Source organism: Aplidium turbinatum, chromosome 1 (genome assembly GCF_918807975.1).
Source record: "Aplidium turbinatum chromosome 1, kaAplTurb1.1, whole genome shotgun sequence".
Lineage (NCBI taxonomy): Eukaryota > Metazoa > Chordata > Ascidiacea > Aplousobranchia > Polyclinidae > Aplidium > Aplidium turbinatum.
This window is the reverse complement of record NC_137472.1, coordinates 50,847,873-50,866,292: the sequence shown is the minus strand read 5'-3', so window position 1 is coordinate 50,866,292 and position 18,420 is coordinate 50,847,873. Positions and strand designations below refer to the sequence as shown.

The following is an 18,420-nucleotide window of genomic DNA, read 5'->3' as shown; positions in this document are numbered from 1 at the left end:
AAAGCCGAAGTCACTTGTCGGAGTTTCCGCAAACAAACAAGCTGAAAAGATCGAGAAAAAAAATAGGACCGTTTTTCCGCAGTTTCCGCAAACATTTTAAAAGGGTTAGGGTTGATCGGAGTTTCCGCAAACATTTTAAAATTTCCGGTAATGATCCTAAGAGTTTTTGTTTGTTTGCGGAAACTGCGATCAGCGACTTCGGCTTTTTTAAATTTTTTCTTACTATCTTTTCAGGGTACAAACTGGGGGTACGAACTGTTCAGGGTACGAACTAGGTTGCATCCTGGTGCCATTAACAGAGGTCTTATGGTGGTCTGAAAACCCTATCAGGTAGAATTGGCCCTATTTTACTCCTATGTTTAGAGCCCCAAATGATCACATGGGCATTTTATGGTCATGCTGAAATTTATACCAGACAAACACATACATTTATTCTTTCATTTCCTGCAATAAAATCTTTGATTAAAGGCCTTAACACTCGTAATTTTTTCCAGCAGCCATCATGGCCTACCGAAAGCTCCTTCTCGGCGGCCATATCTGCGTGCTTCAAGACCAAAATACACATAACAATACCACAAGTAAATAGAGCTAAACTTGCAACAATGTTAAAATGATGACTTAAGTAGCGTTGTTGAAGTCTGGGCGACGTCCTGTAATAGAATCATTTTACCATGCAATAACTGCCTTATTGCGATTGTAATCCGGTATTGCAAGACCATCCAACGACCACATATTGCCAAAAGTTGTAATGAGACACCCAGACAAACTAAGGATTCTGTCAGATAGACAAGTTAAAATTTCCAAGGTAGGCCTACACTCGCCAATCGCCATGTTTGTTACAAGGCATTTTGCAAAGCCTGCTTTTTGTGTTTATACAGAGGTAGCCTAGCTTGTGCATTTGCATAAATCAGCAGATGTTTGGTTGTTGTCGGACACATTTGGTGATGCTTTTTCTCACAATATTAACAAAAAAGGTGTTCAAACTTATTGCACCATTACAGACCCAGACACGGGAGCAAGTCTTTTAGGCTCAGACAGTTAGGCGCCGGTCAAATAGGCATGCACACTGTGGCGTCTGGATATTTAGTTGCAGAGCACAGTGGCACCCGTTCATGTAGGTGCTGTTCCTAGTAAAGTCTGCAGATTGTATCAGCTTGGCAGGTAGGGCAATGCTTTTCACACAAAATGTTATATTGAACAGAAAAATATATTGTATTTTAATGCGTGTGTTAGGCCGGAATGGCCCGTTTCGGTGAGTCCGATTCGGTGAGTCCGATCCCTTAACGGGAGATTTTTTCAATTTTTTTTTAAATTATCGGGTACCGTATCCTAATTATCATTGCCGTTTTAGGGTTAGGGGTTTGGGGTTAGGGTTAGAGGTTAGAAACTCACCGAATCAGACTCACCGAATCGGACTCACCGAATAGTGGCAGACCCGTGTCTATTTGTTGTTAGTTCAGGTTTGCGTCGGTGAAAGCTTTATCAATAAATTATTCAAGTATCCGTACATGACTGAGTTCACTTTTAGTGAGTCAAATAATAACTACATTAACACCAGTAAAAATATACCATAGCCTATATTCAAGCGAGTGGTAGGCTTGAGTGAAGAGTAACTTAGTTTTCCGTCAAAACCCCGACTAGGTTTAATAACGAGCAAAGTCGCACCATTATGCTTGCAACTTGTAGCCAGGGTTCATATGCCCTATAGAAATGTATTCATGTAGTAGAGCGTTGTCTCATACGTACTCGCCACACGACCAATCCATCCCGAGTAGAAGTAATTGCGAAAGATAACAGATTAAGTAAGGTTCCATCTGGCTGCAACCTGTGTTCAGGATGTATAGCAAATCTTCTTCTATCGAGTCTTCTAAAGTTTGTTGATACACCACAGATTGACACATTCTTCCGCAACGGAGTTATACTCTGACAGGTCCCACCTACTGCACCGGGTGGCAAGCCGAGGGCAAACAAGAAGGTGGTCTGCTGTTTGGGGCTAATGTTCTGTGGAGATGTGCTAATATCAAGAGTAGTAGAGTGTTGTCTCTAGAGTTGTAAATGCAAAAAAACGAACCATTTTTTTTAAAAAAAAACGAACCATTTTTTTTAAAAAAAAACGTGTTTTTTTTCAAAAAAAATTTGGGCCAAAAAAAACACGCGTTTTTTGGTTTTTTTTGTTTTTTTTATATTTTTCTGGAAAAGTTGCAAATTTTTTACAATTTGCAGCTTAGTTTCATTATAGTGCTCTTGAAACACATTAAACTAGTAAAATTGGTTTTATTGGTGTGCTGAAATTCCAAAGTGTGTGTGCTTGGCAGCAGCATATGTTTTTTGCATAGCCCTATAGCCTTCGTTGTTTCACTTTCTTCTTCATTCTCAGGCATGTTTGTGGCAGTAGACCTGACAAACATTGAATTAATGCAATTTGATACATGACATAATGTAGATGAGTTAATTTATTTTTCCTTTTATGGAAGTGCCCTTTATGGAAGGTAGCCTACGATGTTAGTATACCGGTAGGCCTACTGGTTATTTTTGTACACACTCAATGGGTTGATGAAATTTTGGCAAAAACAAGATGGCAGTATTCAGAACACACATTACCTTGTTTGTGGTAATTTACTAATGCAAGCTATTGCCAATAGCTTGTTTAAACATGTTTTTTAACTGATAGCTTAACAACGATGTATATGCTTTATAAATGTTGAAACAGAAGTATTCTTTTCGTGTGTTGTAAGGTCTTAGACACTTTGTTATTGATGCTTCCTGCAGATCATTTGTGACATAATGCAAGAGATCTTATCACTGATATTTTTAGCTGTCAAAAGTAAGTGAATTTGTCAGAAAAGGTTTAGGTTAATGTTCCTTTCAAATGCCCACCACCCATGTTAACTATTGCTAGTAACTACCAACCATGAATGAAGAAAATTTCCCTTTAAAGTGAAGTTTTTCAGCACTGCTCAGTGTTCACATAGTGAATAAATGCTTCATAATACTTTTCCTGACAAGAATAAAGTTTTACCCATATTAGGCTACCGCAATGCAGGATAAAGATACAAAACAAACATCAATAATGAAAACTTATTTTATTTGGGAACTACGCTGGAGTAAAAAGGAGAATTGACCTTTTGTCGTTACGCACCAATAAAACCATGATGCGTAACTTTAATTTTTTTTCTATTGGGCAGAGGAAAGATTGATAAAAAGTTTGGCAAAAACAGAAAAGTGATAAAGTCTCAAAGTCCTGAAAACTACAGTACCGTAGTTCAATTTGGATGGATAAGTGCAACCATACTTCTTTTAAAAATGTCTATGACAGCACAATGGTGTGATTAAGGGAAAACAAACATGACTATGACATCACAAAGGAGTATTGAACCTCTTCAGGGAAAATAAAAAACATCAAAATGCTTCCATCTTTCACTACATTTAAATGTGATTTGGGCTAAAAGTTGGGGTTTTAGCACAACACTGCTTTTGCCAAACTTTTCATCAATCTTTCCTCTACCCCAGAGGTCACCAACCTTTTTTGCATGCGGGCCACTTTGGCACTAAGGAGAGCTGTGGCGGGCCACACTAATAAAATGTTAGGTAGGTTAACTCTTATGCTAAAAAAGAACGCATTTCGTACCCAGTATCCAGCGTTACATGTTGTTCATATTTATGTTAGAATACCGCAGCAACAAAATTGATCGAACAACGCTACTGCCAGGCCAAGCTCCTTTTACAACACTTTTGACTTTTTTTTAACAATGCCTAATAAACGAGGCCACTTGTTTTGCGCACTTATAGCGAGGCGAGCGGTTTCATCAGAATATTCATCGCCAAGCAAGAGTGGTGTTGTCACTTCGCTTCACAAAAGATATCTTGCAATTAACAATTTTAGTAAACAAGGAAATGTTTGACACATCGGAATACAGGCAACAATAGTGACCTACAAACATATCAGCGAAAAATAGGCTCCAATAACAGGGAAAAAGAAGCCAGGCACCATGAAACAAATGCTTGTAGAAATCACCCAAAAATCGTAATTCTATCTATCGTAATTCATGAACAGTCTTCCCTCTAAAAAAAGAAATGAGTTGGTTTTTCATCTTTTGTGAGAGTCTATAAAACCATCTTTCTTTTGTTATAGACAACTGTCACTTGCGATGCTTATCAGCGTGGCAAGAATTTGTTGATTAACAACATTTTGCAGAACTTGCTTCGGCAGTAGATATACTAAAATTGGAACGATACAGAGAAGATTGCGCAAGGATGACACGCGAAATCGTGAAGCGTTCCATATTTCTTTAAAAAATAAAGAAAAAAAAAACATTTTGCAGTACTAAGCTAAATATTTTCATAATACAATCAGAAAAAGTCTTTAAATTTATATATAATATTTTGCCAATTTATTATAAATTGAGTTGGCACACCGATCTATTTTGCCAACATAAACTTGCATAAAGAGAACACTGGTCGTGAAACACCATAACGGTGAAACGCACACTAGTGTTTACATGACATAGTGTGGCTGGACATCGCATTGGAATAGCTTTAAGCAACTCCCACTTAGAACTATATTCTGATTGGTCGGTCGGTGGAATCGTATGCAAAGCGAAAATATGCTTCCCGAAAAGCATTTTTTGCCTTCGTGCTCTTTAACTCCTCAAGAAAAGTAATTTTGGTTATACTTGTACGCTGATACCTTCCGCGGGCCGCAGCGATACAGCGTGGCGGGCCGCATGCGGCCCGCGGGCCGCCATTTGGTGACCTCTGCTCTACCCGATTAAAAAAAAAAATTTTTTTTAAAGTTACGCATCATGGTTTTATTGGTGCGTAACGACAAGAGGTTAATTTCTTTTTATCTGAAAAAGTAGTCGCCAAAACTTGTTTTAATGTTCATAAACAGATAGCCCACCCCAGAAAACATGGGGTAGAGGTAAAAATTATCCAAATATGTTGAGCGGTTCTTGAGATATTGCCATTTTTCTATTGCTCCTTATCTATGAAGCCACCTAGTGGCTAAGGTTACTTCACTTATAACTCGAGAACCGCTTGTGTGATTTTCATCAAGTTTGCACCAAATGCACATCAACTGGAACAACCTCTTGGCGTTGTACTGGAAAAGGTGTGGAGTGCTGGTCAAAAGTGCCTTTGTTAAGTAGAAAAACAGGACACTGACCACCTAGTCTTAACATGCCCATTAACCAAAATCCCAGGTGGCTTCGAAACTGTACACGAGTGTGGTACTGCATTTAACAACTGGCTCGACCAAATTACAGACAATACTTGAGATGTGCCAACCATAGGACACTGTTACTACTATTTGAGACAGTGAGAAATCTTTATGGCTCGTGTGTTGAGACTTGGGATCTACAAAATTGCAATGAAAAAATAGGCCTATACCAGACATATAGTCTGATTTAAAGTAAGTTATACGAGTTATGAGACTGCTTCTTTGTTGAAAGAGACGCTATTGCAATGAGTTTACCCTAATTGCTGCATATTGTGACATTTAATGTCAAAATAGGTAAAAAAAACAAAAAAAACAAAAAAAAACGATAAAAAACAAAAAAAACGAGCTCGTTTTTTTTAAAAACAAAAAAAAACGTTTTTTTACATCTCTAGTTGTCTCTCATCTCCACACACGCATTAACAAACCAACATATTTTTCTGTTCAATATAACATTTTGTGGGAAAAGCATTGCCCTAAGCTGATACAATCTGCAGACTTTACTAGGAATAGCACCTAAATGAACGGGTGCCACTGTGCTCTGCACCTAAATATCCAGACGCCACCTAAATATCCAGACGCCACCTAAATATCCAGACGCCTATTTGACCGGCGCCTAACTGTCTGTGCCTAAAAGACGTGGATTCCCAGATCCAGACACTACCTCCCCTGCAGAATTGACACAGATGTTTGTTTGTCATATTGTTTTTTGGTTAGACGTTCTATCACACTGACTTTATGTTTGTGTTTTCATTACAGTAGTTACCCGACAGCAACTAGGTCCTTTTATAAGGACTTTTCTGTCAATTTGTGTTAAGCTATGAACCCAAATCATGTGAGAAGAAGTTACCCTGTTACTCAACAAAACAACCCACAACACTATGCCGATTCTCGTATGACGTCTAATCCTCAACCGTATCCTTTTTCCAAGCTATTTTAATTATGAGTGGTTTGTGTTTAATCTTTAATTACTTTGAATTTATTGGAAATGTATATACATTGCGATAATTAGTGTTGTGTACGAGTATAAGCCGCACCCCTAATTCAATTCTGGTAAAAGGCTACAAAATTTTTAAATTGCACTTTGGAAATATTCATGTAGAAGTCCCACTCCGACTTTGTGACTTAAACATTTGGTACATAATTATACATCCCATACTCAAATAAACACAGTAATTGCTTTGTGTATGTATTACATCAGAGGTAGGGTGTTTCATTTGCTCCCTTTATTTGAATTTTGATCTGTCCCTAAGTTAATTTTGTTCCATTTGGGAAAAAAATAACCTGGAAATAATTTTTAATTTCATGGCCCCCCGTTTACCCCCCCCACCGCAACTCCGAAATTTCTGCCTACTCCAATCGCCATAACTCAAAAACCACTTTAGATAGATATGGGTTGTTGGGTATCAAAGTTATTGCCATACCCCACTTTAATTCAAAAATGCTGTCAAAATAACAATCTGAGCAAAAAAATTTTTTTTTCATTATTGCACAACATAAGAAAAGCAGTTGGCATGAATATTGAATAGCCAAACATACGATGTGAACAACCAAACATAAGTGGCAACTGACACAACACCAAAATTAATCACATGACACAATATTATCAAAAACCATCTATGAAGTAATAGGACATCACAATAAGTAATAGCACAGCAGGGGCTCACACAACCTCCATTAAGCAGGCAGCAACGTGGTGTGTGTTGTGCTTAGCGCATTGGTCTTCGCACCAAAGAGTGTTTACATTAATTTCAGCTACTGAAACCACTGTGTTGCTGTTTTCTTGTGCAAGAAAGGTCAAAATGATTGCCTCCATCCAGTAATGGGTAGTTAAAATAAATTCCAGTCATACAAAACAAGTCACTGGAAACAGTGTATTGCAGGCAACTCCAAAGCGAGTGCTGCAAAAATTGCCTACTATGTGCTGTGCTTCAATGATGTTTTTCCATCCTGGAGGATAAAAATTCAATGACGACAATACAAGTGGGACATGAATCATGAATAGTAACACAGCAACAGCTAATGCTGATTAAGTAGGACATGGATAGGATACTAAGGCCTGTATTCTAAGATCCAACTTGAGTTCAAACTGAAACTCAAGTTTGGCTTGGTCCATGTATTTGGTATACCATAACCCAAGTCCAACTTTCTGATGTATTCAGCAGCATGTATCAAGATAGTCTGCAGCGTCCCTTGTACTCTGCCTGTAGACACCATAGTATAGGGGAAGTCACTTTGTCTCGAATGTTTAATGATCTAAAATTTGAAATTACCAAGTCTCCTGATGTTACCCTGTACTGCTCAGCATAGTTTCCAGAGGGGTGATTAATTAGAGTTCATTGAACTCTGTCGTATTTTCCTGGAAAATTCACTGCAAAATCCAATAACCTTCAAAAACCCAGGAGCTTTGCATAAAACCAGATGGACGGCAAAGCTGATTTACTCCATATCTTCTGGGAAAGTACATTGGAGAGCTTCCACTTGGCACTGTTACTACCACTCAACAAACCTCAAAGATAAGAGGCTTTGTCAACTTCGTCACTCATGTCTTGTGTATTCTCAGTGGTGGTTGACATGTCCATCGCCCACTGATGCTCCATGGAATGATCTAAAGTTTTACAAGATGCTGTTCACTTTATTTTAGCGACATCAATAACTGTATTGCTCTGAAGGCATTAAAGAGACACCTTTGGTACTTGACAGAGGAAATGATTTCTCTTTCTCTATTCAGAGAACAGACCCATGTTGAAGAAACTTGGTTTATTGCTGATCGAATGCTACAATGCATTGATACATACACACTCAGCCATCCCACCATCAACAAGGCTTGGTGATTTAGTTGGACAAGATTCATGCTATTTTATCAACTTGTTAAATCTGAACCATAAATTTTTGCACCTGCCTGTTAATGAATGGCATGATAACAGCATCTTAAAAGAAAACCTGGTAAATATCCTAGGAAGCAATGTAATTAATGACTGTGCTGAAAGGTATATAAAATTAAGCTCAGACTTCTTGGGATCTTCTCACAGCGAAGACCATTAGGCCTACCAAGACACCCTGCAAGTGGCAGAAAAACACAGAAAGTGTCAACCATTCCTTCGCAAAAGAAGCACCCACTGTTGATGATGCCCAACTGCCTCTTTGACGATTATATGCATGCATCATCAATCATGATAATATGTCAACCAACTGGCTTGGATACTAATCGTACTTGCAGTTTTTGAAAAAATGTAACTATTTGCAGGATTATAGATAACTTAAGCCCGTATTCTAAGATCCAACTTGAGTTCAAGCTGAAACTCAAGTTTGACTTGGTCCATGCATTTGGTATACCATAACCCAAGTCCAACTTGTGTTCCAGCTTGAACTCAAGTTGGATCTTAGAATACGGGCCTTAGTATCCTATCCATGTCCTACTTAATGAGCGTTAGCTGTTGCTGTGTTGCTATTCATGATTCATGTCCCACTTGTGTTGTCATCATTGAATTTTTATCCTCCAGGATGGAAAAACATCATTGAAGCACAGCACATAGTAGGCAATTTTTGCTGCACTCGCTTTGGAGTTGCCAGTAATACACTGTTTCCAGTGACTTATATTAGTATGACTGGAATTTATTTTAACTACCCATTACTGGTTGGAGGCAATCATTTTGACCTTTCTTGCACAAGAAAACAGCAACACAGTGGTTTCAGTAGCTGAAATTAATGTAAACACTCTTTGGTGCGAAGACCAATGCGCTAAGCACAACACACACCACGTTGTTGCCTGCTTAATGGAGGTTGTGTGAGCCCCTGCTGTGCTATTACTTATTGTGATGTCCTATTACTTCATAGATGGTTTTTGATAATATTGTGTCATGTGATTAATTTTGGTGTTGTGTCAGTTGCCACTTATGTTTGGTTGTTCACATCGTATGTTTAGCTATTCAATATTCATGCCAACTGCTTTTCTTATGTTGTGCAAAATTGAAAAAAAAATTTTTTTGCTCAGATTATTATTTTGACAGCATTTTTGAATTAAAGTGGGGTATGGCAATAACTTTGATACCCAACAACCCATGTCTATCTAAAGTGGTTTTTGAGTTATGGCGATTGGAGTAGGCAGAAATTTCGAAGTCGCGGTGGGGAGGGTAAACGGGGGGCCATGAAATTAAAAATTATTTCCAGGTTATTTTTTTCCCAAATGGAACAGAATTAACTTAGGGACAGATCAAAATTCAAATAAAGGGAGCAAATGAAACACCCTAATCAGAGGCCCTGTAGCTTTTCCCCTCGGAAAATTTATCATGTGAATTTGGAACAGCTTATCCAAGACTGAATGCATGTCGCATATTTAAAATATTTCATAAAACTAACATAGTTCAAAAGCATTTAACAAAAATTAGTTGTATGCTTCTGCGCTAAATAGTTAACTTTTCTTAACGCGCATGCATAATTAGAATTCCTCAGAATCCAGGATTGAATGCCATTCAAAGTAAGCAGGAGATATTTTGTGATAGTCAATATAAAAATAATGTTCAATGTGCAGTGATATCAATCATCCTATTTATAAAAGATTTTGATCTCGTTGTTTAATTGACTAATTAGTATGGAACTAGTGGATCTATAATTCAGTTTTTAATCAGACAAAATTTTTAATTGAACATGTATAATGCTCTACAGTGCTAGTACTTTGTTCAAAACTTTTGCTCTGTCTTCAATTTTTAATTTTTTTGCAGGAGCAGGAACTCCTACAGCACGAAGTTATGGATTTTCAGTAAGAAATTTGCTTGACAATTTTTATCCTTAGATTCAGAATTTCATCGTGAAAGCTTAATTCTAGCAGATTTGCATGCAGTGCTTATAGATCCATTATTCTAATGTGGCTCGAGTCACTGTGGTAGGGATGTTGTGAAGTATCTACTCACAAATGAAGTGTTGATTGTATATTATTTCACCCCTTAGGCTTATTTACTGCTGAATGTCAGGGATATTTTTGGTGACATTAATTCTAAGGCATTTTTAATACAATCTCGTTTGCAAAATGTCATACAGTATATTTATTCGTGGTAGAAGGAGAGGGATGTAAAAAAACTCAAAACAAATAGGTTCTTGTCTAGTTTTGTGCTATGATGGTTCGGGCTTCATCTTTGCACCCTCCAAACTTCAATACTTTCACATTTGTTTGGTGTCAGTCTCATGGTGGTTAATTATCAACTAGTATAGATTAATGATATGCAAAATGGTAGTTCTGTGATTATTGGTTTGGGAGATAGCCGGACATCAATAATTAATAAAAACTTTTCAAATGTAAAAAATTTCAATTTTTGAAAAGTTCTATATCTAAAACTAATTGGAAATTAGCAATTTTGGTAGTAGATATGAAAACTAGGGCTGCTTCTTAATCAGAATACCAAATTTCAGCTTTGTAAATGCTTTAGATTAAAAGTTATGAAGACCCAAACATGGAGGAAAATGTACAATTGTACATGCGAACACATTTTGAGAGACCTTGGTGACTTTGAAGGGCTGTAATTTCTAAACGTCTTGAGATAATGAGCTGAAATTTTTTTTGTGTTCATTATACATCAATATGAAACTTTAGTGTAAATTTCAAGAAAATCTAAGAGGATCGAGCTTGCACACCCTGTTGAGTTGACAGGGAATGACCCATTTGTGTATTATGTGCAGCTTTCAAAGTCGGTAGCAACCTTAAAAATGCTTTCAATTGCCCTAAAAATTTGACAGGATTATTTTTTCAGGTATTGACACGATACAAGAGGGTGCCCCATTGAATTAAAAAAAAAATCAATTTATGAATCACCCTAATGTATATACCATTGCTATATGTATGTCCAAAGTTTGGAAATTCGGAAGTTTGGAAAATTTGTAGCAATGCAGTACAACATGGTGACAACAATTGAATTTTAAACCTACACAATAAAAACTTTTTTTTCTACTTCAGCCCGCTCAGTCTCCTCAGCAGCATGGTCAGTACAATGTTACTACGGCTTACCCTGCATCTGGTATGCCCCCAAGTGATATGAATGCCCCCTTTTCTTCTGGTGGACCCGGACAGACAACAGTCAAATCCAATGGACAGTATGCCAATCATTGGCCTGGGCAAAGGATTCAGTATGCTCCATCTCAGCCGCAACAAGTCTCGGTAATGTGGTGTTTGAATTCAGTTGTATTGTTTATTAATTTTAAGCTCTATTGTTGACGCATAAATGTGATGTCATCATCCAAGTTCGGTTTTGTTCCGCTAAGGCGCTGTGGAGGTTGTTGATTTATTCCTTGTAATGATTGTCTTCATTGTCTTCACTCCTTTTGTAGACCTTCGTCTTTCTATTGCATCTTCTTTCAGTCCGACCTTTTGCAAATACACAACTTTATCTACAAAATAAGAGATATTTGGATTTTTTAATGCCCGGCTTTTAACATAAATTTTGACGATAAACGGTTACTCTCCGGTTACAAAAAATAACACAATGAAACATTGTGACAATTTTATAATAGTTTTGAAACTGTGCTTGATTTTAAGCTGATCAATTTTTATTAACATTCTTACACTTGTCAACCCCAAGTTTAACCTTACAAAATCACAAAGCTTTTTTTTTTATTATTATAAAAGTCATTCCAAACACCATTTTTATAGTATCTACATACTGCCTTTGATGGTAGACTTTGAACATGTAGAGTCAGAGTTACTTTATTGAAGACAACGAGTTCTAAAGACAATCCATTGTTTATCACATCTGTGGTTGCAGTGTGACGTATGTTATCGCGATGGGCGCAAACTAAAATCTGATTATATTATTATTGTTTTTCTCTTTATCACAGACTTCGCCAATTTTATATAGGAACGCAATGCAGGTTTGAAGGTAGTCCTTGAGCAGGATTTGAAATACTTGAAAAATACAGTATTTCTTCCTAAAGTTAACAAACACTGCGCTGAAACTTTTTCGTTTTAAAACAAAACTACTGCAGTGCATTACAATTTTGATTTTAAAATTGTGATGATGTCTACTTTTCATTTGCATCTACAATCTACATGCACCAATGCACTGTTAGATCAAATTTGAATGAGCGGCTTTCAAAAATGATCAGTATAAAAAAACTGGTTGACAAACTTTTGTGCTAATTTAGCTAGCAAAAATAGTTTTTTTTACAATGATTTAACGTTGGCAGATGCAATTTTTGTGATGCAACTAATGAGTTCCTTTTTCCTCTAACATATTTTTCTTGTTTTAACAGCAATCTTATACTGTTGGGACATCTCCAGCAAAATTTTCTCAGCCACCATCCATGCAGTCAGCTGGCCATTATTCAAATTTTCAACAGAGTCAGCAACCTTTGATGCAGAATAACAGCTCGCAGTTGTACATCATGCCTTCAGTAAGTGTTTGATGTCTGTTGTGAATGGTCAAGTATTCTGTTTGTATATATATCCATTTTTGTGATACTGTATTACAATTCAGTTTCCAAAAGACTTACACTGTAAACGATTATGATCTTTTTTGACACCGTTCTTTGGTTGAATAAAACTAACATATGTTAAGTTGTACAGCATATGAAGTTGAAGGCGATTTTTGTCTCGATTTAACCAGCCAGGAAACCGATTTGATCTTTCAGTTCCCTTTACTTTTTTTAAAATACTACTTCGCATGATACAGTGTAGATGTCTTGATTTATTGCTTCATGGAGTACAGTGGACCAAGTGCAAAGATCATAATTAACAGCTAAAATTCCTCCCAGAGTAGTGCAGAGATAAAGTAATTTAAATGAAACATTTTTGTTGATAAGTTATCTGAACGTTTATGATCTTAAATTTCTGTAAGTTTACATAAGCTCCTCTGAAGCTTTCATATTGTTAATCATTTATGCATTTAGTATCTTCACAGTTAATACCCCATTGAACAATACTTCGTACATTGTTTCAACGTCTGCAGACTTCAAAGCAATGTATCAAGCACTGATTTTGTTGGTTTTGATGGGTATTCACTATCCAATACTCGGGTGTCTTCTACTTGTTGAACTGGCACTACTTCAACCAGGGTTGTCGGTATTTTACCCGACCCAAAAAAACCCGGGTGGGTTTTTTTAAAAAAACCCACTTAAAAAAACCCAAAAAAACCCATAAAAAAACCCAGAGCATCATATTTGTCCAGTTTTTAATAGAAAATTAAAAAAATGAACAAAAACACTACAAGGCACTTAAAACAAACTTTAAATTAGGACTTAAGGATGTGATTGTGCAGTAAATTTCCAAGAATAAACTGAAAACGCAGTGGATATTGTACAGTGCACAAAAATCAAGTAATGCCACTTTGTGTATACTACGCTAAAACTCATTTATGCAAGAAGGCCTTATAGGTAAACTGGTGAAAGTACTACTCTATATTGTAGTCTGTATATATGATGTGAAATGCAATTTAGGAGGTTATTTACCAATTACAGATTCTGGATCCTAACGCATGGCTGTTTCAGAGCATTTGCCTAAATGGCCATTGGCCACGCAATTGCTCATCCATTAGTCATTACTATATAAAATATATATATAAATGATAAAAAATATTTAAACATGATGGCATAAATGCTCCTTGCCTTCAAATCTAAAGCAAATGATGCAATAATGTGATTTCTATTTTCTACCACGGTAGCATCAACTTGGTATAGAAATCATTGGATGATGCAACATCCAACTTGATCTTGAAATTAATGGATGATGCAACATTCAAGCAACAACAGCCCTAGTGCATTATTTTATTGAGTTATGCAAGCATGTACTGTGAGTGAAAGGCACTTCATTCGTAAAAAGTAGTTTTGAGTTGAAATAAGCATGAATCTTCCTTTTTTTGCATCTTTTTTAAAAAAACCCAATAAAACCCAAAAAAACCCGGGCGGGTTGGGCTTTTTTAAAAAAACCCGGGTTTTTCTCAACCCTGACTTCAACGAGGCCGCTATCCCAGACAGCAAAAACCGTCATTTTTACATTCATTCAACGTATGCAGACGTTGCATTGTAAAAAAAATACCAATTTGCTGGCTGGGATGACTTCAATGTCTAACGACGTTGAAAGGATGTAAAAGCGACAACCGACAACTCTTGCTGCCACCTTTTTCACACAAAAGTGTCACTAATCCATGGTCTGACGTAGTTATGACGTTTGCGAGCCAAACAACGGTCCGTAGCACAACTGTTGTTGTGGATTGTGCGTTAAAGCAATGCAAAAACGACTTTCGAAGTGCACAGTATCAGTCTAACTAATTCTTATTTCCGCTTTCCAAGGTTGTATTTTGTACGCAAAGTTGGCTTCCTTGCTTCTTTATTATCCCAATAGCGAAGATGTTCACAGACATTTACAGTAGTTTCTGTTACGTTAGATTTTACGTTTTGAGCAAATAATTGCAAATTGGATTCTATGCTGGTTTCATAAGATGTTCTTCACAGTTGTTTGCTCAACGCTCGGTGACGATAAATAAACTTCAGCAAGTAGAAACTGCCAGCTGACTGTCACACGTGGCCCCGAAGCCACTTAATTAGAGTGCGCTTGAACTAACTGTTTTGTAATATCCCGAGTAAACCAGTCGTTTTTTAGTGTGTAGCACTGTAGCTGTAGACGTTGAATCAATGTACAAACGTCTAATTTTCCGTCTGGGTTTTGTGTTTTTGTAAGACGTCATGACGTCATTTAGTTTTCGCTTGACTGACAATTAATCTGGTGTCGTCTTGCCAAGGTCCGCCCACCAAGGTACCAACCCCCCAGCACACACTCTGGTGTTACTCAAGTGGCCGGGCAGTTGCAGTCTCCATACTATCAAAGTAAGCTCATCCACATTTTAAACACTTGTTATAACTTACTGTATATGTGGGATTGTTTTCATGCAAGCAATTTGATGCGATGTGCTTTGAGAAAACAATTTATTTCTTGACTCGGTATTTAGGCTGCTCACTTTAATTGCAACTACATTGTGAATTATTTTGGTATTGCAAAACTGATTTAAGTTCGTCTAGAAAGAAATTTAAACTTCCTGTTTTCGGTTTCACCTGCTCAATAATAATTTGTAATAGACGTTGTGAAATTAAGTTTTTTGTACATGCTTCAACTTATCACCAGGGTTTTTCCCTTTCGATGAAGCGCAGCGTCAACAAAGTCTTTGTCACTCCGTCTTTTGTTGAGGCATGTGTTCAGCAGTTTTCAAACTTACCTAAAAATAGGTTTCTCGTGCTCAGCTGCTGTGTCGTGCGCACTCAGAAACTGTGTAAAGTCTACATTAAATGAATTTCGTTATTTGTTCTCAAAAACTAAATATATACGTAACCGTTTTCTATTTGTGAATGAAAAATGTCATACAAATATTTTTATTTTGCAGCTCAACCTCCGCCTCAGCCTTTCTACCCGCAAAGCCAAATGGCACCCTTGACACAGTATCCCCAAAATTTCGTCGAACCCGTGGTAATGCTACAATATCTGATCGCTTTTAAATACTTGCATGTGCACATCAAACTAGAGAAAGTTGCTGTTTTGAACCATTGTAACGTCTGACGACGTTGGACAGCAGGACCAATGCAATTTTTTCTTACCTGCAAACTTTTTTTCCAGAAATGTAAATTGTTTTAAGATTGCGTAAGGTTTTCAGTCGCCTTTCAAGAAAAAGTCATGTGACGGCTATGATGTAATTTGGAGCTGATGCATTTTCATAAACGGACAGAATATTTTGAACCATCATAGCTACATCGACATCGTAGCTTCAATGCCACCCAAACATAATGAATACGTCATAGCTTGGCTGAAGTTTGCGGCAAGGCGGATGAACTGTGTTGAAATGATTTTGCATTGCAGTACATAATTTTCTAACTTACAAGAACCGCATTAAGTAAGGGTGGAAAATCATTCAGCTGTGAAAAGTGCAATGCCAACATGCATTCATAAGCGCCTGTCTCAGCGCGTTCACATGATAACAGTGTTGAGCAGACGACCGCGCACAACCACCGAACCGTTTTTGTTTTGTTTTTTTCTTGAGAAAATCAATTCATTTAGGTCTTTTCAATTATGAAAAACGACTGGCCAATAGTTAAAACAAATGTAACCCCAGACTGTAAGATAGCTTCGCATTTACATTTTGTGATAATTCTAAGCAACAATGAAGAAATGTTTATTTTATTCAGTATCAACATAGTGCTCAACAGCCAATGCAGGCACCAGTGGTAATGCAGCACCAGACCCCGGCGCAGGTAAGGCTTCTGCTAACTTGCTTACGTGTGCACGTATTACACGCTATTTAATAAGTCAATTCATTCTACCCTCTTTTCTCAAAGTTACAGGTTTTCAAATCCCCATTATTATATTTACTAAGTGATATGTCTTTGACTCGAAACTTTACGCATTCTAGATGAGTGGTTCCCGAACTGGGGTCCGCCCCCGATTTTGGAGTCCTTGAAGCAGTTTCTGCGTTTCCGCAAGAGAAAAGATCTTTTCTTATTTAATTCTTAGGTCGAAATTCGTTATGGCGTACAGTAGTTTAATATTTAGGACAGGTTTTCGTGAAACCGCGTTTTTTTATATTAAGGTTGTGTCTTGTGTGACATGATTTTGGGTAAGTTCAAGCGTATGCACTTGCAAAATATAAAGCAAAGGAATAAAATTAGCAGTTAATTTCATGAGGGACGCCAAATCCGTAAAAAAGACAAAAAAAAAATTGGACAGTTTGGGACGACTGTACTTGACGTTCCCTCAGTGTGGTAAAAATTAGAAAAGAGTTCATTAATTTGTAACCAACGCTCAGTTTTGCATTGTTCGGTCAACTTAATTGTATCCAGATTTAACAGTTGCGTGCAAGTTTCAAATAACCATGCTCATCGTATCTTAAAAAAAGTAAGCTTTGCAAAAGTGCGTACCTTCTTGCCTAATCTATTTGCAACAGACAACATTTTAACCCTCTGCTGCATCTCTTTTCATCAGCCGCTTGCGCCACGAAAGAAGGGAATCATCATAAGAGATCCAAACACGCTAGCGGATGTGACAAGCGATGTCTTGAGTCCCGGCATGCCGCAGGGGGAGTCGTCCGCCGCGTCAACACCGCAACCGGTCTCCGTGTCAACGGCTGTATGTTGATCAGTTTATTTTCTGCTAGTTGCCGAAGTCTTCAGTAAACCTTGACAATGCTCGCAATAGCTTATGGTTTCTGGTATAGTGCGGTATATTCAGGCTAAGCGTTCAGTTGATGCGGACGTGAATTGTTTCACTTTTTCAGAACGCCACAACACCACAAGAACGCATTGCTGCTCAGTTTGCTGCACAAGTTGCCGCCATGGCCAGCGAGAGTCCAGACCGGTCGCCTGCACCAGCATACGTAAGCCGCTTACTTGCATGTCTTGAACATTGGAAAAACAAGACACAAATTATATCTGCACTGCATAGTTTTCCACTTTTGCTCGCTGCATATTACCGACCATTGATCCACATGATCAACATGATCAAATAATGTCTACACTTGCCTTCATTCAGAAACGCTTTTCTATGGCTTGTGTTTGAAAGAGTTTATTAATTTAAATACAAACTTTTTCCAGCAGTTGATACATGATGTTAATTGTTTTAGCTCCATGTGTCACCTGCGCAAACAGAAAGTAAGCTAGAAGCCACAACCAAGCCTCATGTCTATCCAGCTCCCATTGAGCACGCTGCTCGGGTAAATAGCTGAACTACTTGTTTAAGAGAAAGATTTTTTGTTTTTGCTATATTTTGTTCATATCTCTTCTCTATCTACATTCTACAGCATAAATTTAACATGAACAAATTGACAAAGCGAAACAAGAAAGATCAACCAAATGAAAAATGATAATAATTGGCTTCTGTTGATATCACTTGGTTTGTGGAAGTGTTTCCCAACACAGTTATCAGCGATATTTTCTGTGTCTGTACAGTACACTTGTACAGGCATTTTATATACAGCAAAACTAGCCTTGCTCAAAAGTATATGCTGTATTTTGGAAAACATTCATTAGCGTTGTGCAGTGACAGCCAACGCTTTTACATGTCGCAACTGTTCCAAACTTTTCACTCCATACACAAACACATCATTGCTTGGGCACTATGTTCTTGTGCACAATCTGTTTATTTGCTGTTACCCTTCTAGTCTGGATCACCCGCTTCAATGGTGCCAAAAGGAGTAGACACATCTGTCCCACCACCAACAATACAGGTAAGCGCCTTATTAAGC

At 37.5% G+C, this 18,420-nt stretch overlaps 1 protein-coding gene and 1 pseudogene across 1 annotated transcript in view; both read left to right on the top strand.

The window, feature by feature from the left end:
* The first annotated feature begins 531 nt into the window (after positions 1–531).
* LOC145782437 (eukaryotic translation initiation factor 4 gamma 3-like) overlaps positions 532–18,420 on the top strand; it is a 38,904-nt gene continuing 21,015 nt past the window's right edge. The window contains exons 1-13 of the mRNA XM_082594227.1: positions 532–578; positions 5,975–6,130; positions 9,658–9,692; positions 9,937–9,974; positions 11,163–11,363; positions 12,455–12,595; positions 14,938–15,022; positions 15,574–15,656; positions 16,370–16,435; positions 17,163–17,306; positions 17,455–17,553; positions 17,800–17,889; positions 18,337–18,402. Coding sequence (XP_082450353.1) covers positions 6,036–6,130; positions 9,658–9,692; positions 9,937–9,974; positions 11,163–11,363; positions 12,455–12,595; positions 14,938–15,022; positions 15,574–15,656; positions 16,370–16,435; positions 17,163–17,306; positions 17,455–17,553; positions 17,800–17,889; positions 18,337–18,402 — 1,143 coding nt within the window. The 5' untranslated portion in view covers positions 532–578; positions 5,975–6,035. The remainder of the gene's footprint in view (positions 579–5,974; positions 6,131–9,657; positions 9,693–9,936; positions 9,975–11,162; positions 11,364–12,454; positions 12,596–14,937; positions 15,023–15,573; positions 15,657–16,369; positions 16,436–17,162; positions 17,307–17,454; positions 17,554–17,799; positions 17,890–18,336; positions 18,403–18,420) is intronic.
* Positions 4,199–4,289, top strand: LOC145784911 (U6 spliceosomal RNA; annotated as a pseudogene).